The 14,775-nt window shown below is 36.6% G+C and overlaps 1 protein-coding gene across 1 annotated transcript; it reads right to left on the bottom strand.

Moving 5' to 3' along the window:
* Positions 1 to 3,140: 3,140 nt before the first annotated feature.
* LOC125260199 (NUAK family SNF1-like kinase 1) lies at positions 3,141 to 14,147 on the bottom strand. The gene is made up of 7 exons (XM_048178433.1): positions 13,713 to 14,147; positions 9,785 to 9,905; positions 9,510 to 9,661; positions 7,297 to 7,362; positions 5,998 to 6,117; positions 4,085 to 4,217; positions 3,141 to 4,004 (listed from the first exon to the last, which is right to left on the bottom strand). The coding sequence occupies exons 1-7, from the start codon at positions 13,923 to 13,925 to the stop codon at positions 3,382 to 3,384; spliced, it is 1,428 nt and encodes a 475-aa protein (XP_048034390.1). The 5' UTR covers positions 13,926 to 14,147; the 3' UTR covers positions 3,141 to 3,381.
* Positions 14,148 to 14,775: the final 628 nt, after the last annotated feature.

Raw genomic sequence — 14,775 nt, forward strand, 5'->3', positions numbered from 1 at the left:
ATATCAAATGATATGTGTGAATCTGTGAAACAACACGTGATTAATGAGGCATAAACCTCGTTAGCACCAACTAGTGGCCGATTTCTTTCAAAATTCTTACAGACATCTAGGCCCCAGTGTTGAACATGCCCACCTAGTTTCGTTCTGGCCGGCCTCCGTTAACCTTTGTATAATAGGTGCTCAAATTTCATTGGCCGATGGCTGCCATGTTTTTTGAGATATGGCAATGTCCTCATAGACCATCATGCCCCCTTGGACCAAGACACAGCATGCCAAATTTCAAGTCGATCAGACTAACGGTTGCGTAGTTACAGCTGTTTTCAAGTTTTTTTCAAGTTATAGCGCCACCTAGTGTCCAATCGACATGATTTTTTTATCGTGACCAAAGATTGAGCCCATACACAAGTGAACCAAGTTTGGTGCAAATATCTCATTTCTTTCTTGATTTATAGCCATTTTAGTAGTAGTTGCTCTGCCCACATCGTACGTTTTGGCGCCCCTTAGTGACCGTGAACCAAAGTTTCGTTTTTTTTTTTTTTTTTTGATAATTATTGATATTCAGACTCCAGAGAACATTTCTGCACTGGTTTGGTTCCGATTGGGTCAAAAACCTAAGACTAGTTAAAAGTAGGTTTTTCAAAAAACCCAAAATACCAAATATTTCGTGACGAGCGAATCCTATTCCTGGAATAAGGGATTCCAACTATATAAAACACTTGACCCTGGGCCTAACAGTTTAGGAGTTATGAGCCATTTTGTACTTTTTAGCATTTTTTTAATTCCCATTCTTCCCCAACCCCCCAAAATCAAAACCTACAAAAATTAATTTCTTAGAGGCAAGTGTTTTACAAATACTGCACATATACCTTCATTCATTAATTCAATCACACAATATGGAGAATAAAGAATAAAAATCATCCGCTTAAATGGCCACACAAGACCAAACACTGCTGCTTAACTGAGATTTTAATCCTAATGCTTCTGTTTTATGCTAATCAGTCTGGCGTCAAGTCTAAAAAGCGTATTTTCTCTTCATGTGAGAAAGCAAATGAGAGCCAGAGAGCAAAAGTTTATCATGAATATGCCCTCCACCTCTTGCCCATTTTGTATGCCAGCACAAACTGAAAATGGCACGACTGTAGCTCTGGACAAAGCCTCTATTCTTTTAGGATGGGATTAGTAGATTCATGGCTGATTTAACTTCTTTTGAGGCAAATAAACGAATTGACCTGGGTTATTAGCAATTTCACAGTACACATTATCTTAGCAGCTGTAATGCCTCAGGTATTTCCAGGAGATTATGATTATGAGAGTTATTCAGCTGCATGCTCGACTGTTGTGATTCCTTGATTCATTGGTTAAGTGATTCAGCTTTGTGATACTCAAAATGTGAGGCAAGATTTGGGTGTATTTGCACATATTCTACCATTCAAAAATTTGGGGTCGGTAATGTTTTTGAAAGAGGTCTCTTATATTCAAGGCTGCATTTTAAAATGTAATTTATTCCTGTGATCATTACTCCAGTCTTCAGTGTCACATGATCTTTCAGAAATCATTCTAATATGCTGATTTGATGCTCAAGAAACATTTCTTATTATTGTCAATGTTGAAAACAGCTGTGCTGCTTCATATTTTGTGGAAATCATGATACATGTTTTCAGGATTCACTGATGAATAGAAAGTTCAAAAGAACAGCATTTATTTGAAATAGAAATCTTTTGTAACATTATGTTTTTACTGTCACTTTTGATCAATTTAATGCATCCTTGCTCACTAAGGCCCTGTTTACACCTGGTATTAAGATGCATTTTGGTTGATTGGATCACAAGTGGACGACGCTAAATACAGGTGTAAACGGGGTCTAAAACGTTTTGAGCTTGTCCATTTTTGACCACTTAAAGAGGTAGTCGAAAGCCCTGTTTACACCTGGTATTAAGATGCGTTTTGGTCGATCGGATCAAGAGTAGATGAGGGAGACACATTCCTGTTTACACCTGGTATTTTGCTCTTTTTCAAGCACTTCTGTCCTGATTTATTTGAGGGGAGGGTCTATGGGCAGGTAAATGTATGGGTTTTTTTCCAGATCTTTCAATCTAATGGACGAAATAAGCTCACACAAAATACATATGAACGCAACTGGAGACGATGGAAAAACATAAACGGAGAGCATCAGCTTTCGTTTCTGCTCTGACAGCCATAAGACCGTCCGAACGCTGTGAGTGTGTGTTAGAAATCAGGAATGGTGAGAGAACATTGTGCTTGATATGTCTTTCATCTTCAAATCAAACTTGGGTCTTCAGCCAACAAAGTTTAAATCCTGTCTGGCTAGCGCACTTTCCATAATGTTTATACATTGAACAGCCAGAAAAGACTGCCTACTGAACTAAACACATTTGTCCACATGAGCATCTACACTATGAAGGCAAACCAGACGAATGCGTTTTTCGACTACCTCTGGAAGAGGTCGAAAGTGGACAAGCCATCCACATGTGATCTGATTTACCAAAATGCATCTTAATACCAGGGACAAAAACAGTTCTGAAAACGCCTTCAACCAGATTGCTTTCGTAGTGTAAACGCTCGTGTGTTCTAATGTGTTCGAACAACCACAAAAGACCATCTACTCTCCACTTACTGACCTAATGCGTAAACATTATGGGAAGTGCACTAGCCAAACGGGATTTAAACTTTGTCGGCCGAAGAACCAAGATTGGTTTGAAGATGAAAAATGTACCAAGCACAATGTTCTCTCACCATTCCTGATTTCAAAAGTTCACACTTACAAATAAGTCAGATAGAAAATGATATGCCTATGTAGCATGGAATTTTGTCAATGAAACATCATTTCTAACATGCACTCGTAGTGTTCGATGTGGTCTTGCGTCTATCAGAGCAGAAACAAAAGCTGGATGCTATTTGTATGTTTTTCCATGCGTTTATATGTAAAATACGTGAGCTTATTTTGTTCATTAAATCGTAAGATATGAAAAACCATACATTTATGCGCCCATAGACCCTCCTCTCAAAGAAATAAGGACAAAAGTGGTTGAAAGTGGACAAAATGAGACAGATTAAAACACCAGGTGTAAACGAGTATGTTTCCCTCATCTACTTGTGATCTGATCGACCAAAACGCATCTTGATACCAGATGGAAATGGTAAAAAAAACAAAAAACATTTGAATGGTAATATGTATGGCAAGACTAGGTTTAATTCATTAACAATATTTAAATGTTATTAACAAAGATGAATTACAATGAACAATAGCATATTTATAAATTAGCATTGACCTATATTAATAATAAGACTGTTCACTGTTAGTGATACTTAATTGAACCTTATTGTAAACTGTTGCCTATATCAAATTCAGTGCATTTATAGTCAGTGAGCATGATCAAAATATCTGTTCTGGGGAAACTGTAGGCCTGTAGACTTGTGTGTTTTCCAAAGAGAGATCTTGATCTCAAACTCCATCTCCTGCTGTCCACCTCCATCACCCTCTTGGCTAGTTTTGCTGAAACTGTGCGACCACGTAGGAGCCGATGTGATTGGAGAAACACCAGAGAACTTTCCGTTACACTTAAGAATGCCCTTCCTCTTCCTCCCGATATCTGTCGCAATTCTTTCCACATCTTCGCTAGGGTCTGCCTTACTGTCTCCAGCAGACCCAGACCTGTCTGTGTGCTCAGAGAGACATGTGTATTCAACCTGATTGTAGAGCTTCTTCAAGATGCCCTTCTTTGGCAGTTTCATGGACTGGTTGTGGGAAGAAGGTTCAAGAGGTGACAGCAGAATAGAGCTGCTGTTTGAGCTGAAAGTTCTTTCCTTATGTTTCTTTCTCGGTAGGGTAGAGGCACGTGGTTTACTCTCTGTAACTCCTGAGAATGAAGAATCTGAGAAGTTGGGACAGTTTAGGTTTAGCCACCAATGGTTAGCGATGTCTTCCACAGTGGCTCTGTCCTCTACTTCTACTCTGAGCATCCATCCAATCAATGAATAGGCCCCTATAAGAAGAATTGAAAGAGTCATGGTAAATTCCCCACTCATGATGGTGGGCAGATATGTGGATGTGTATAAATCTCACCTGATGAGATATCAGGGGTCTTGTATCGTCCCTGGCGGATCTGCTCTTTAAGGATGCTGTAACTTGTGCCATCAAAAGGCATGGAGCCATAAACCAGAGCATATAGCAGCACACCAAGAGACCAACAGTCCACCTGGGACATAAAAAAGAATATGTCATGCAGAATAGTCTATGACATGTTTACTATACAAACTGTGGAATTTAAAGTATTAAATGTCCTTGTGAAAAAGAAGTGCACTTAATAGTACTGAATGTGCACTTGTAGTGTACTTCAAATATTATATATTTGAAAACTGTACTTGCAGATAATACAGTATAATATTACTGAAATGAAAGGTCACTTAAGTGAGGAGAGTACACTTACATGACTGTTTCTTTACACACTTAAGTAGACTTTTAAAAAGTGCATTAATGTCAAATTAAAAGTTTTACATTAAAGTACATTTTGATCATTGTTTTAATAATCTTTTGTTGTGTATTAAAGAAGTATACTTATTTTGAGGTGTTTACTAACTAATTAAAGACCATGTAAAGTATAATTACAAATATATAGCTGCGACCAGCAATTATCGGGGTTCAAGTGCTTTAAGGCCTTTAAGCAGATGCATAAAAAGATGTTTTAATTAGCAAGCCTGCAACCATTTACATCATGGATGGAAAAGACCATTTACAGCCAATACAGGCAATTTACCATATAGGAAATATGTTTTTTAAAGACCCTCTAGGGCTGTAAGTCAAACAGGCCCAGCGAGTTTTGTTAATCTTGTCTTATAGTTGCTCAAACTTCTTTGGCCGATGGCAATCATGCTTTTTGAGATATGTCATAGACAATTATGGCACCTTGGACAAATACACTGCATGTCAATTTTCAAGTCAATCTGACTAACAGTGAAGTAGTTATAGCCATTTTCATGTTTTTTTTTTTGTTTTTTTTCCTTTTTTGCTCCGTCCTTTTTCACGTGATCACAGAATTATCTCTTACATATGTGTGCCGTGTTTGGTGAAAATATCTCATTCCGTTTACGAGTTATAGCCATTTTAATAAAAGTGGCTCCACCCACTTCGAACGTTTTGGAGGCCCTTAGGGACTGTGAAACGAAATTTCAACTGATTGAAAATCAGACTCCAAAGAATCTTGCTGCACTGGTTTGGTTCAGATCGGTTGAAAAACCTAGGACTAGTTTGCAAAAGTAGGCTTTTCAAAAAATCCAAAATACCCAAAAATTTCAACAATTGAATTCGATGCATCTTATCCATCTTGTGCCAAGGATTTGAATGATATAAGACATTTGTGCCTATGCCTAATGGTTTAGGAGTACTTTTCACCATTGTAGCGTCCCCGTCAGGCCGATCGGGGCGAGCCTTGGTGACGTTATAGCTGGTTTGAGTACTACCAGCTCTCAAAGTTTCAAGTCTCTACTACTTACGGTTTGGTCAGCCTGATCACTTTTAAGGGAGAATGCTGATCCTTAAAAATTTTAACAATTACAATAGGGTTTCAGTGCTATGTGCTTGAACCCCTAATAAATACATGACATATATTTCAACAGAAATTATGTTATTGACATAATATACATGTAAGTATATTGTAGTTTACCATAAATGCTTGTCAGTACATTCGGCAGTGCACTTTAACTATAATTCATAGACAATAGAAGTAATTATAAAATTACATATAAAGATGTACTACTTAAGTGGGTCAAAAAAGCACTCTTATTTAAACTATAAAACATTTTCATTTAACTGTCAATAACATGCAATTTAGGGTCTGAAAACATTACATTCAGTTTGCACTTGAGTATATTCTTTGAGAATATTATTTCTGTAACGAGTCCTCTTTTTAAAAGTATGCTAAAGTGAACTTCCTTTCACAAGGGTGAGCAATCAGAAAAACTGGTGAGACTGATCGACACCTCAGGGCCGTGGTATGGAAGTCCGTTGACAATCTCTGGTGAAGCATATAGGGGGCTCCCGCAGAAAGTGTCCAGACATCGGCCTCTCATGTAGCGGTTGGACAAGCCAAAGTCAGCTAACTACAACAAACAGAGCAATTATAGATGAATCAATTCTGTATTAAAATGGGTGACCTACTTCTATTTATTTAATAGAATCTATTTCTGATTCATACAGGGTGGATAAAAATAGCAGAAGACCAATTATAAATGCAGCTACAGAGATGAATTATATTACACTGGCTGTCAAACACTTAAAAACGCTTGATATAAAGGGTTATGCTAAATTGATTGAAATTAGATAGACAAATATAAATTGTGCTTACATATGAAATGAAACATATGTTACTCTCAAAAACTCTTCATGACAACTATATAATGAATAATAAAAGTCATCTTTCATCATATTTCCTACATCCAGTTAACATATGGAGACAAAGGATGCCTTCAAACCTGTCTGTTACCAACTATGTATGAAGCATGGTGAGGTATAAGCAGCTATTTAGCAAGAGTCATCTGATCCAGTGATTGCTCTATACGGTTTGTAATGACCAAGGAATGAAGCTGTTCTATTGTGCAAAATAATGCGAACATTGTTGCCTTATAATGTTCCCATATTCCAGGATGATGATGCTCCTATACACAGTGCTGAAGTAATTGCAGAGTGATTTCATAAACACCAGGAAGTTAAATGCATTCCATGGCCACCAGATCTGCACATCCTTAAAAACTTCATGGGGATGTTTGGGGTTCAAAATGAGAAGTCGATTAATACTTCATTATCCCTCTGAAAAAAGTCCAAAAAGTCCCATAAAACAAATTTCAGGGCATGTTTGACAGATTCCAGGAAGAAAATGAAGCTCATTCAGGGTGATCCTATCTGATCATACTATTTGAGGGTCTTCATTTCATATAGTGTTTCTGTTATTTTGTCCACAGTATTTATGATTTTAAAAATTCCAGTTTCACAGACAAGGCTTAAGCTAGTCCTAGACTAAAATGCATGTTTAAGCTGTTTTGCACACCAGTAATGTTTTTTTCTAGTGAACATTTATAAAAGCTACTTAAATATCCTAATTGAAGTAAGGCCTAATCCTGAGCCCTGTCTGTGAAATTGGGCCTATGTGCAGTAAGTCTGAATGGCTTGTCTCAAAGGATCGATTAGTTTCTGTAATGTGATTGGCAACTTGAATGAAAAATGAAAATGCATGAAACATAATGTCAGTTCTTTAGTAAATAGTTTGGGTTTAAATTGTTTACCTTCACATTTAAGTCCTTGTCCAGAAGTATATTTTCCAGTTTAAGGTCACGATGAACCACACCATTCTGAGGGATAACAAGAGATTTCATACTTTTTTTTTTTTTTTTTAAATAAAAGTAAAAATATAATATTTACACTTTTTTTTTTTTTTTGTCAAATGTAATGTAATGTGTGTCAAAAGTGCAGTCCTTACTACTGATTTCAAGGCTGATTTTAATGTACTGGTTGCATTGAGATATAAATATTTACTAAATATAAATACAAACATACAATACTACATATCAACAATATTCATATACTATAGATATAAATATATAAATACTGAATTTTTATACAAAGTCGGTTTGCTGTATTTGGAGAGTTATTCAGTTTTGTAATATTACTAAGTTTTTTAGGTTGTATTTAGGTTATATCAACTGCAGGCAGCAGATCCTTTTCCTATTTAGCACCTAAACTTTGGAACAGTCTACCTATCGCTGTTCGGGAAGCAGACACACTGTCAGTTTAAATCTAAACTAAAAACACATCTGTTTAAACTTGCCTACACATAAACCATTATCTACTTCTATAATTCAAATCATGTAAATTGTTAGACTGCATAAATTAGGTCAGCTGGAACCGGGAACACTTCCCATAACACCTGATGTACTCGCTACATCATAAGAAGAATGGCATCTACGCTAATATTAGTCTCTCTCTGTTTATCCCGAGGTTTGCCGCAGCCTGCCAGATCCAGGCCGTATCCAGATGAGATGAAGGACCTGCATGTAGACACGATGAAAACGCAGCCCTGAAGTGTCAACTAAACTATCCTTCCCTTTCCTTTCCCTATGTATAGATAAAACGTTATCAAATTACTCCAGTTCGCATAGATCCGTGGACACAACTAATTTTTTTGTATTATGCGGACCAGACAAGTAATTTGGCAAATATCACTTTTTAAAAAAAAATAAAAAATCTCCTGTGCACATACACACTCAAACATGTACACCTATAGACTAAACATGTAAATGAACGGCAAGAATGCATTAAAGGTGCCGTAGAACGTCTTTTCAAAAGATGTAATATAAGTCTAAGGTGTCCCCTGAATGTGTCTGTGAAGTTTCAGCTCAAAATACCCCATAGATTTTTTTTTATTCATTTTTTTAACTGCCTATTTTGGGGCATCATTAACTATGCACCGATTCAGGCTGCGGCCCCTTTAAATCTCTCGCTCCCTGCCCTCCCGAGCTCTCGACTATAAGTGCAGTTATATAAACAAAGTTCACACAGCTACTATTACCCTCAAATGGATCTTTACAAGATGTTCGTCATGCATACTTCATGCATGCTTCGGATCATGTGAGTATAGTATTTATTTGGATGTTTACATTTGATTCTGAATGAGTTTGACAGCGCTCCGTGGCTAAAGCTAACAATACACACTATTGGAGAGATTTATAAAGAATGAAGTTGTGTTTATGAATTATACAGACTGCAAGTGTTTAAAAATGAAAATAGCGACGGCTCCATGAATACAGTAATAAACGATGGTAACTTTAACCACATTTAACAGTACATTAGCAACATGCTAACGGAACATTTAGAAAGACAATTTACAAATATCACTAAAAATATCATGTAATCATGGATCATGTCAGTTATTATCGCTCCATCTGCCATTTTTCGCTATTATCCTTGCTTGTTTACCTAGTCTGATGATTCAGTTGTGGACAGATCCAGATGTTAATACTGCCTGCCCTTGTGTAATGCCTTGAACATGGGCTGGCATATGCAAATATTGGGGTCGTACATATTAATGATCCCGACTGTTACGTAACAGTCGGTGTTATGTTGAGATTCGACTGTTTTCCGGAGGCTGCATGGCCAATCGATATGTTTGTTCTTTCTACGTAACCCGAACTGGTTCAACTCTCCTAGCCGCCCTCCATCCCCAGCACCACCTGCCTAGATCTGCTAGGGGGTTCTCCCACCTTTCCTTGCAGCAGCTCATATCCTAGTGCCTGTATTTGTGTGCAGTAGCTTTCACTCATGCCAGCAGCAGCAGCAGATCTAGTCCGCCAAGACAAAGCCCTATATACATTCCATTCTTATCGATAAAACGCTGTTTAAATCTATTCCAAGAGTTGTCATGATTGAAATGCCTATTCAAGAAAAACTGCTCATATGTATCATGAATGCCATGAGATTTTACGAGCAGAAATGTGTTTACTTTATGGCAGTAATGCACAGCAGAAGTGATCTGCCTGAAGAAGTGTCTGGCCTCTTCTTCTGTCAATCTCTGCTTCTGTTGAATGTACTCATAAAGCTCTCCTCCACTCGCATACTCCATCACCATCACGATCCTCTCTCTGCTCTCAAACACTGAAAACAAATCCACACATAAAACACATTTCATTAATCATTTGGTGGTTTAATGGAAAGAGAGAGTATCTCAGCATTTGGCTGAGACAAACATAATCATATTATGAGACTGTCGTGTTTTACCCTCATATAGACGGATGATATTTGGGTGCGTAAGAGAGGCGGTGATTTCAATTTCTCTCTGGATGTGAGCCCTATCCAGGTCATCCCTTAATCTCTCCTTTCTAATGGATTTAATAGCCACCTGAAGCACACAAACAGACACGTTATAATCAAACACATCATTGAACTAAATATCTGTAAGTATATGGGTCAATAATGTGATGCTCATTTATTACGTTATTCAAAAATACATGGAAAATACAATTAATACAGACTTGAATACATCTCTACTGTGACGTTGTTTGCAATTTCTCAACTACAATTCATATTGATATTTTTTGTGTGGCTTAAAGTAAAAATGTTTAACTGACCAAAGACTGTCTCATTAAAAGGCTCACAAACGATGACTATCTTTTATTGATATATTTTTTAAAGTCAGCATGAAATCAAAACTGACAGTTCTTATTTTTAATGGAATATTGCAGTTTATTATAAATGATTTTTCCTTGCACATCCTTTTTTTGATCAAAATAACTTCCCCCTCAGATATTTCTTCTCTTCTCTGATGATGTGTTTACTAGCATGAGGACGGGGCAACCTGTCACTCACATGAGATCCACCAATAGTGAACCACAAGCATCCAATCAATTCCCCATGGACAAATTCAAGTCCCGCCCTACATTTTTTCTTGTTTGAGAAGCCATTTCACTACCACCCTCAACCAAGTTAATCAGAATTACTGTCTCCAACTGATATGGATATAATTTAGGCTACAGATCAAATATTATGTTTTGCTGACCTATATATAACTCTGCTGGCTGCGAGTTAAATTTTGTACCATTAACTCTGGGCCTCTTCGGTCAGAACTGATCAAAAAATGTTTCGTTTTAAATTTTTAAAAATGTTTACTTTATCGGAATGGGATAACACTTGGTGACTTTTGTCGCATTAGCTAAACAATCATGGACATGATTCGGATATGCTGAAGGGTCGAAAAAAAATTTAAAGTAACAATTGGTACCTTCATGGTCAAAAATGACCGACATAGGAAATTAATGGAATTTTTATTTTTTGCTTCATCGTAATGGATAACACAAAAACATGGACATGATACAGACATGTTAAAGGGCTTCACTCTATTTTATTCTGAAATATAGCATAAAAAATATATAAATATTGCATAGTATCATAACATTCCTTCAAAATTCCAAATAATAATCAAAATATATTATTGAACAAAAACATATTACATTGATTTTCCTGGAAAAAAAAAAGTTTTAAAAAAATTTCAAGGCAAAGGTACCAAGTGTGACTGAAAAATGAAGGGGCTCAGAGGGTTAAGGTGTTGTTTAGTTTCTGGTATATGTGGGGTCTGTAAGTCTTACATAGCATGCAGTTTTGGATCAGCTAACACAATGCTCCATTGTAATCCATTAGATTTTTACAATTCCAAAATTCCTAATATTCATTAACTGAAATCATGCTGTGGCTTAAAAGTAAATGGTATCATTTCTTTCCTAATAGCATCAGCAAATGGAATTTACTGATGTAAACATACATTGAAATGTAAAGCTAAAGGCCCAATGTATATGGAAATTTTATCACTGAAAAAACTCATAAAACCTGCTGTCTATATGGCGGCACTGGCAGTGCCATCTGGGAAGCTGCCAAGCAACTCTGACCCCAATCTGGAGATGTGGAGAGACGCCTCGCTCCCCTGTCACACATGCACACAGCACCCGGCTCCCTCTGAATGGTGTTAGTGTTTGTCTGCAGGAATCCCAGCTATGCTAAGGCTCCTGGATTCCGGAATACTTCACCTCTGAGTCCAGATGAGTGACAGAGTGAGAGAGAGGCTCAGCTGCTGCTCTAATCTGATTGGACAGTGAGATTACTTCAGTTTTTCCATTAATGTTTTCATACGTTTTCAGGCTGTGAAAGAGTGCAGACAGCAGGCTGGGGGAAATATCTGTTGTTTTTGTTAAATGACAGACTGAGCGATGAATGAGTGGTTAAGTATTTAATTAAGTGTGCTAACATGAGGTCTACATACAGTAGATATGCGCACACACACACAAAGCACCTATTGGATGACCCAAAAAATATTCAAGAGTAATTAACTAAGGTGAATTGCTAAGTAAAGACGTGCTGAATGACTGACACGCTGTCAGAACTGATGTCAGAGAACATGCTGGATATTCTTCTCAAAATAGAGAAATTAAGTCTTTATACATTTTTGATTAAATCAATAAAATTGATTTATTTAATCACATTTAATTTGAAATGTGTTCCTAAAAATTATATATATATATATATATATATATATATATATATATATATATATATAAGTATATTTAGCATTATTATTAATATTATTAAAAATGGCAATTATTACAATGATTCACTTTTAAACTAAAAACAATCAATACTGTGGCTGAAAATCACAGTGATGAGGTCTCCTCTCTCCTCTCCCTTTAATGAGAAACATTGAACTTATTTACAAATTCACAAAACCACAAATTTCACAAAAGCAAAATAATTTTAGTATGGCTGGATTTAATTCTCATCAAATTTAAAGTATAAAATATCACGCACCTATGAGTGAACCAAGCCCAACTTCTTTCTTAAAAACTGAATTTATTAAAGCAACTATATTTTACCATAATTTTTAGTTTTCAATGTCTAACAAAGCAAAATCAAACCCCTAAACTTCCTTATCCATTCCTATCTCACTGCATTATACTATTTCTATAACTCCTTAAAGGATTAGTCCACTTTTAAATAAACTTTTCCTGATAATTTACTCACCCCCATGTCATCAGGATTATTCTCCTTATAGTGGACTTCAATGGCCTCCAGACGGTTGAAGGTCAAAATTACAGTTTCAGTGCAGACGAGGAATAAGGGTCTTATCTAGCGAAACGATCACTCATTTTCGAAAAAAATGCAAATGTATATGCTTTATGAACACAAATTATCGCCTTGAACGTACTTCCGCTTTCTGTATTCTTCAAAAAGCTTACGCTGAATGTCCTACGCTTTCCCTATTCAACTTACGGAAAAAACTAAACTGCTGCCGCGTTCGTTCTGTAAGTAGAACAGGAAAGGCGTAGGAAATACACGTAAGCTTTTGAAGAATGCAGAAACGGGAAGTACGTTCAAGGCGATATTTTGTGTTTATAAAGCATATACAGTTGTATTTTTTTAGAAAATGACCGATCGTTTCACTAGATAAGACTCTTATTCCTCGTCTGGTATCGTTTAAAGCTCTTTGAAGCTGCACTGAAACTGTAATTTTGACCTTCAACCATTTGGAGACCATTGAAGTCCACTATGGAGAAAAATCCTGGAATGTTTTCATCAAAAACCTTAATTTTTTTTTTTTTTGACGGACGAAAGAAAGACATGAACATCTTGGATGACATGGGGGTGAGTAAATTATCAGGAAAAGTTTATTTAAAAGTGGACTAATCCTTTAAGATTTGATCAATGTCCATTATTTTTAGTTATGGAAACTATATTTTTTTAAAAACCCTGATTTTCCATTTTTTTAATGCACTGCAAATTTCAAATAATCTAAAAATGCTGTCAATTTACCACCCTGAATTGCATTGCTGATGAAGAATAAAGACAAGTTTAAAGAGGAAAATTAGATAGATAGATAGATAGATAGATAGATAGATAGATAGATAGATAGATAGATAGATAGATAGATAGATAGATAGATAGATAGATAGATAGATTATGAAGAACAATGCTAAAAAAAAAAAAAAATACAGGCCTTACAAAATAATAATGTTAACTAACTAAAACGCCATTCGTTGCTTACGATACAGACATCAAAAAATACAATTCATATCAGCATTTTGTGACATGTGAATTCATTCGAAACTATAAGAACCGAGAAAAACTGTCAAGAACTGATGGAAAACCCGTTCATGTCGCTCACCGTCTTTCCACACTGTCTAGCCACCGCGCGCTTGACTTTGCCATACGTGCCCTTGCCCAGCGTCTCCAGCACTTCATAACGGCGCTTGAGGCTGTGTTTATGGTGGTGTTTCTTCACTCCGGATGAAGTCTGGAGCTCTGCTCGCTCCTCCAGTGTCAGTGTGAAGGCCACATTAGCGCTCGAGCTGCGCTCAGTGAACCGCTGTCGCTCCATGGTAACCGCGAGCGAAGGCGCAGCTCACCTGTGAAGTGAGTCGTGCTGCTGTAGTCGCTATTTTGAACGGCAACTTAAAAATAGTTTTTCTGTCATTTACGGTGATAAAATAATAATAAAAAAGACTAGCATGTTGTTCTTTTGAAATGGGCGGTGATGTTGTACATCTTCTGGCTATATATGCGGGATGGTGAGACGGTTTTCTCTCCTGAAGTCGGAGTGGGAGGGGTGGAGTCATGCTGTCAATCATCAGCGGTGACGCGCATCAGTGCCAGCCAGACTGATGGATGGGACTGCTGACCTCAATCCTACTTTACAGAAAACCTCACAAAATCACTGTCAGTGTGACTGTGATGGCATTAACATCCAGGGTTTGCTGTTCAGAGAGGACGTTATTTTTATTCTCACTTGAGAATTTTACTGTACTGTGGCCAAATTCCATTGGATTTATAAAATATCAAACAAATGGTTTATATTTTGAAGAAAAAAATTTATTAAAAAAATGCACAGAAAAGTAGCAAAATGTCTCAGAAAAGTATTAGTTGTGAGAAAAGGTCATTTGCAGGTACCAATTGCTTTGAGATTTTGTATTCAACATTATGTAAATCTGACAGGCTATTTAGGCTTTGTGTGTCTTAAAGGATTAGTTCACTTTCTAATTAAAGTTTCCTGATAATTTACTCATATAATTTACTCATAATTTCTCCATATAGTGGACTTCAGTGGAGCCCAAATGGTTGAAGGTCAAAATTACAGTTTACAGCGATCCCAGATGAGAAATAAGGGTCTTATCTAGAGAAAACATCGCTCATTTTCTAAAAATGTTTTAAAATTTTATACGTTTTAACCA

This window comes from Megalobrama amblycephala, linkage group LG24 (assembly GCF_018812025.1).
Source record: "Megalobrama amblycephala isolate DHTTF-2021 linkage group LG24, ASM1881202v1, whole genome shotgun sequence".
Taxonomy (NCBI): domain Eukaryota; kingdom Metazoa; phylum Chordata; class Actinopteri; order Cypriniformes; family Xenocyprididae; genus Megalobrama; species Megalobrama amblycephala.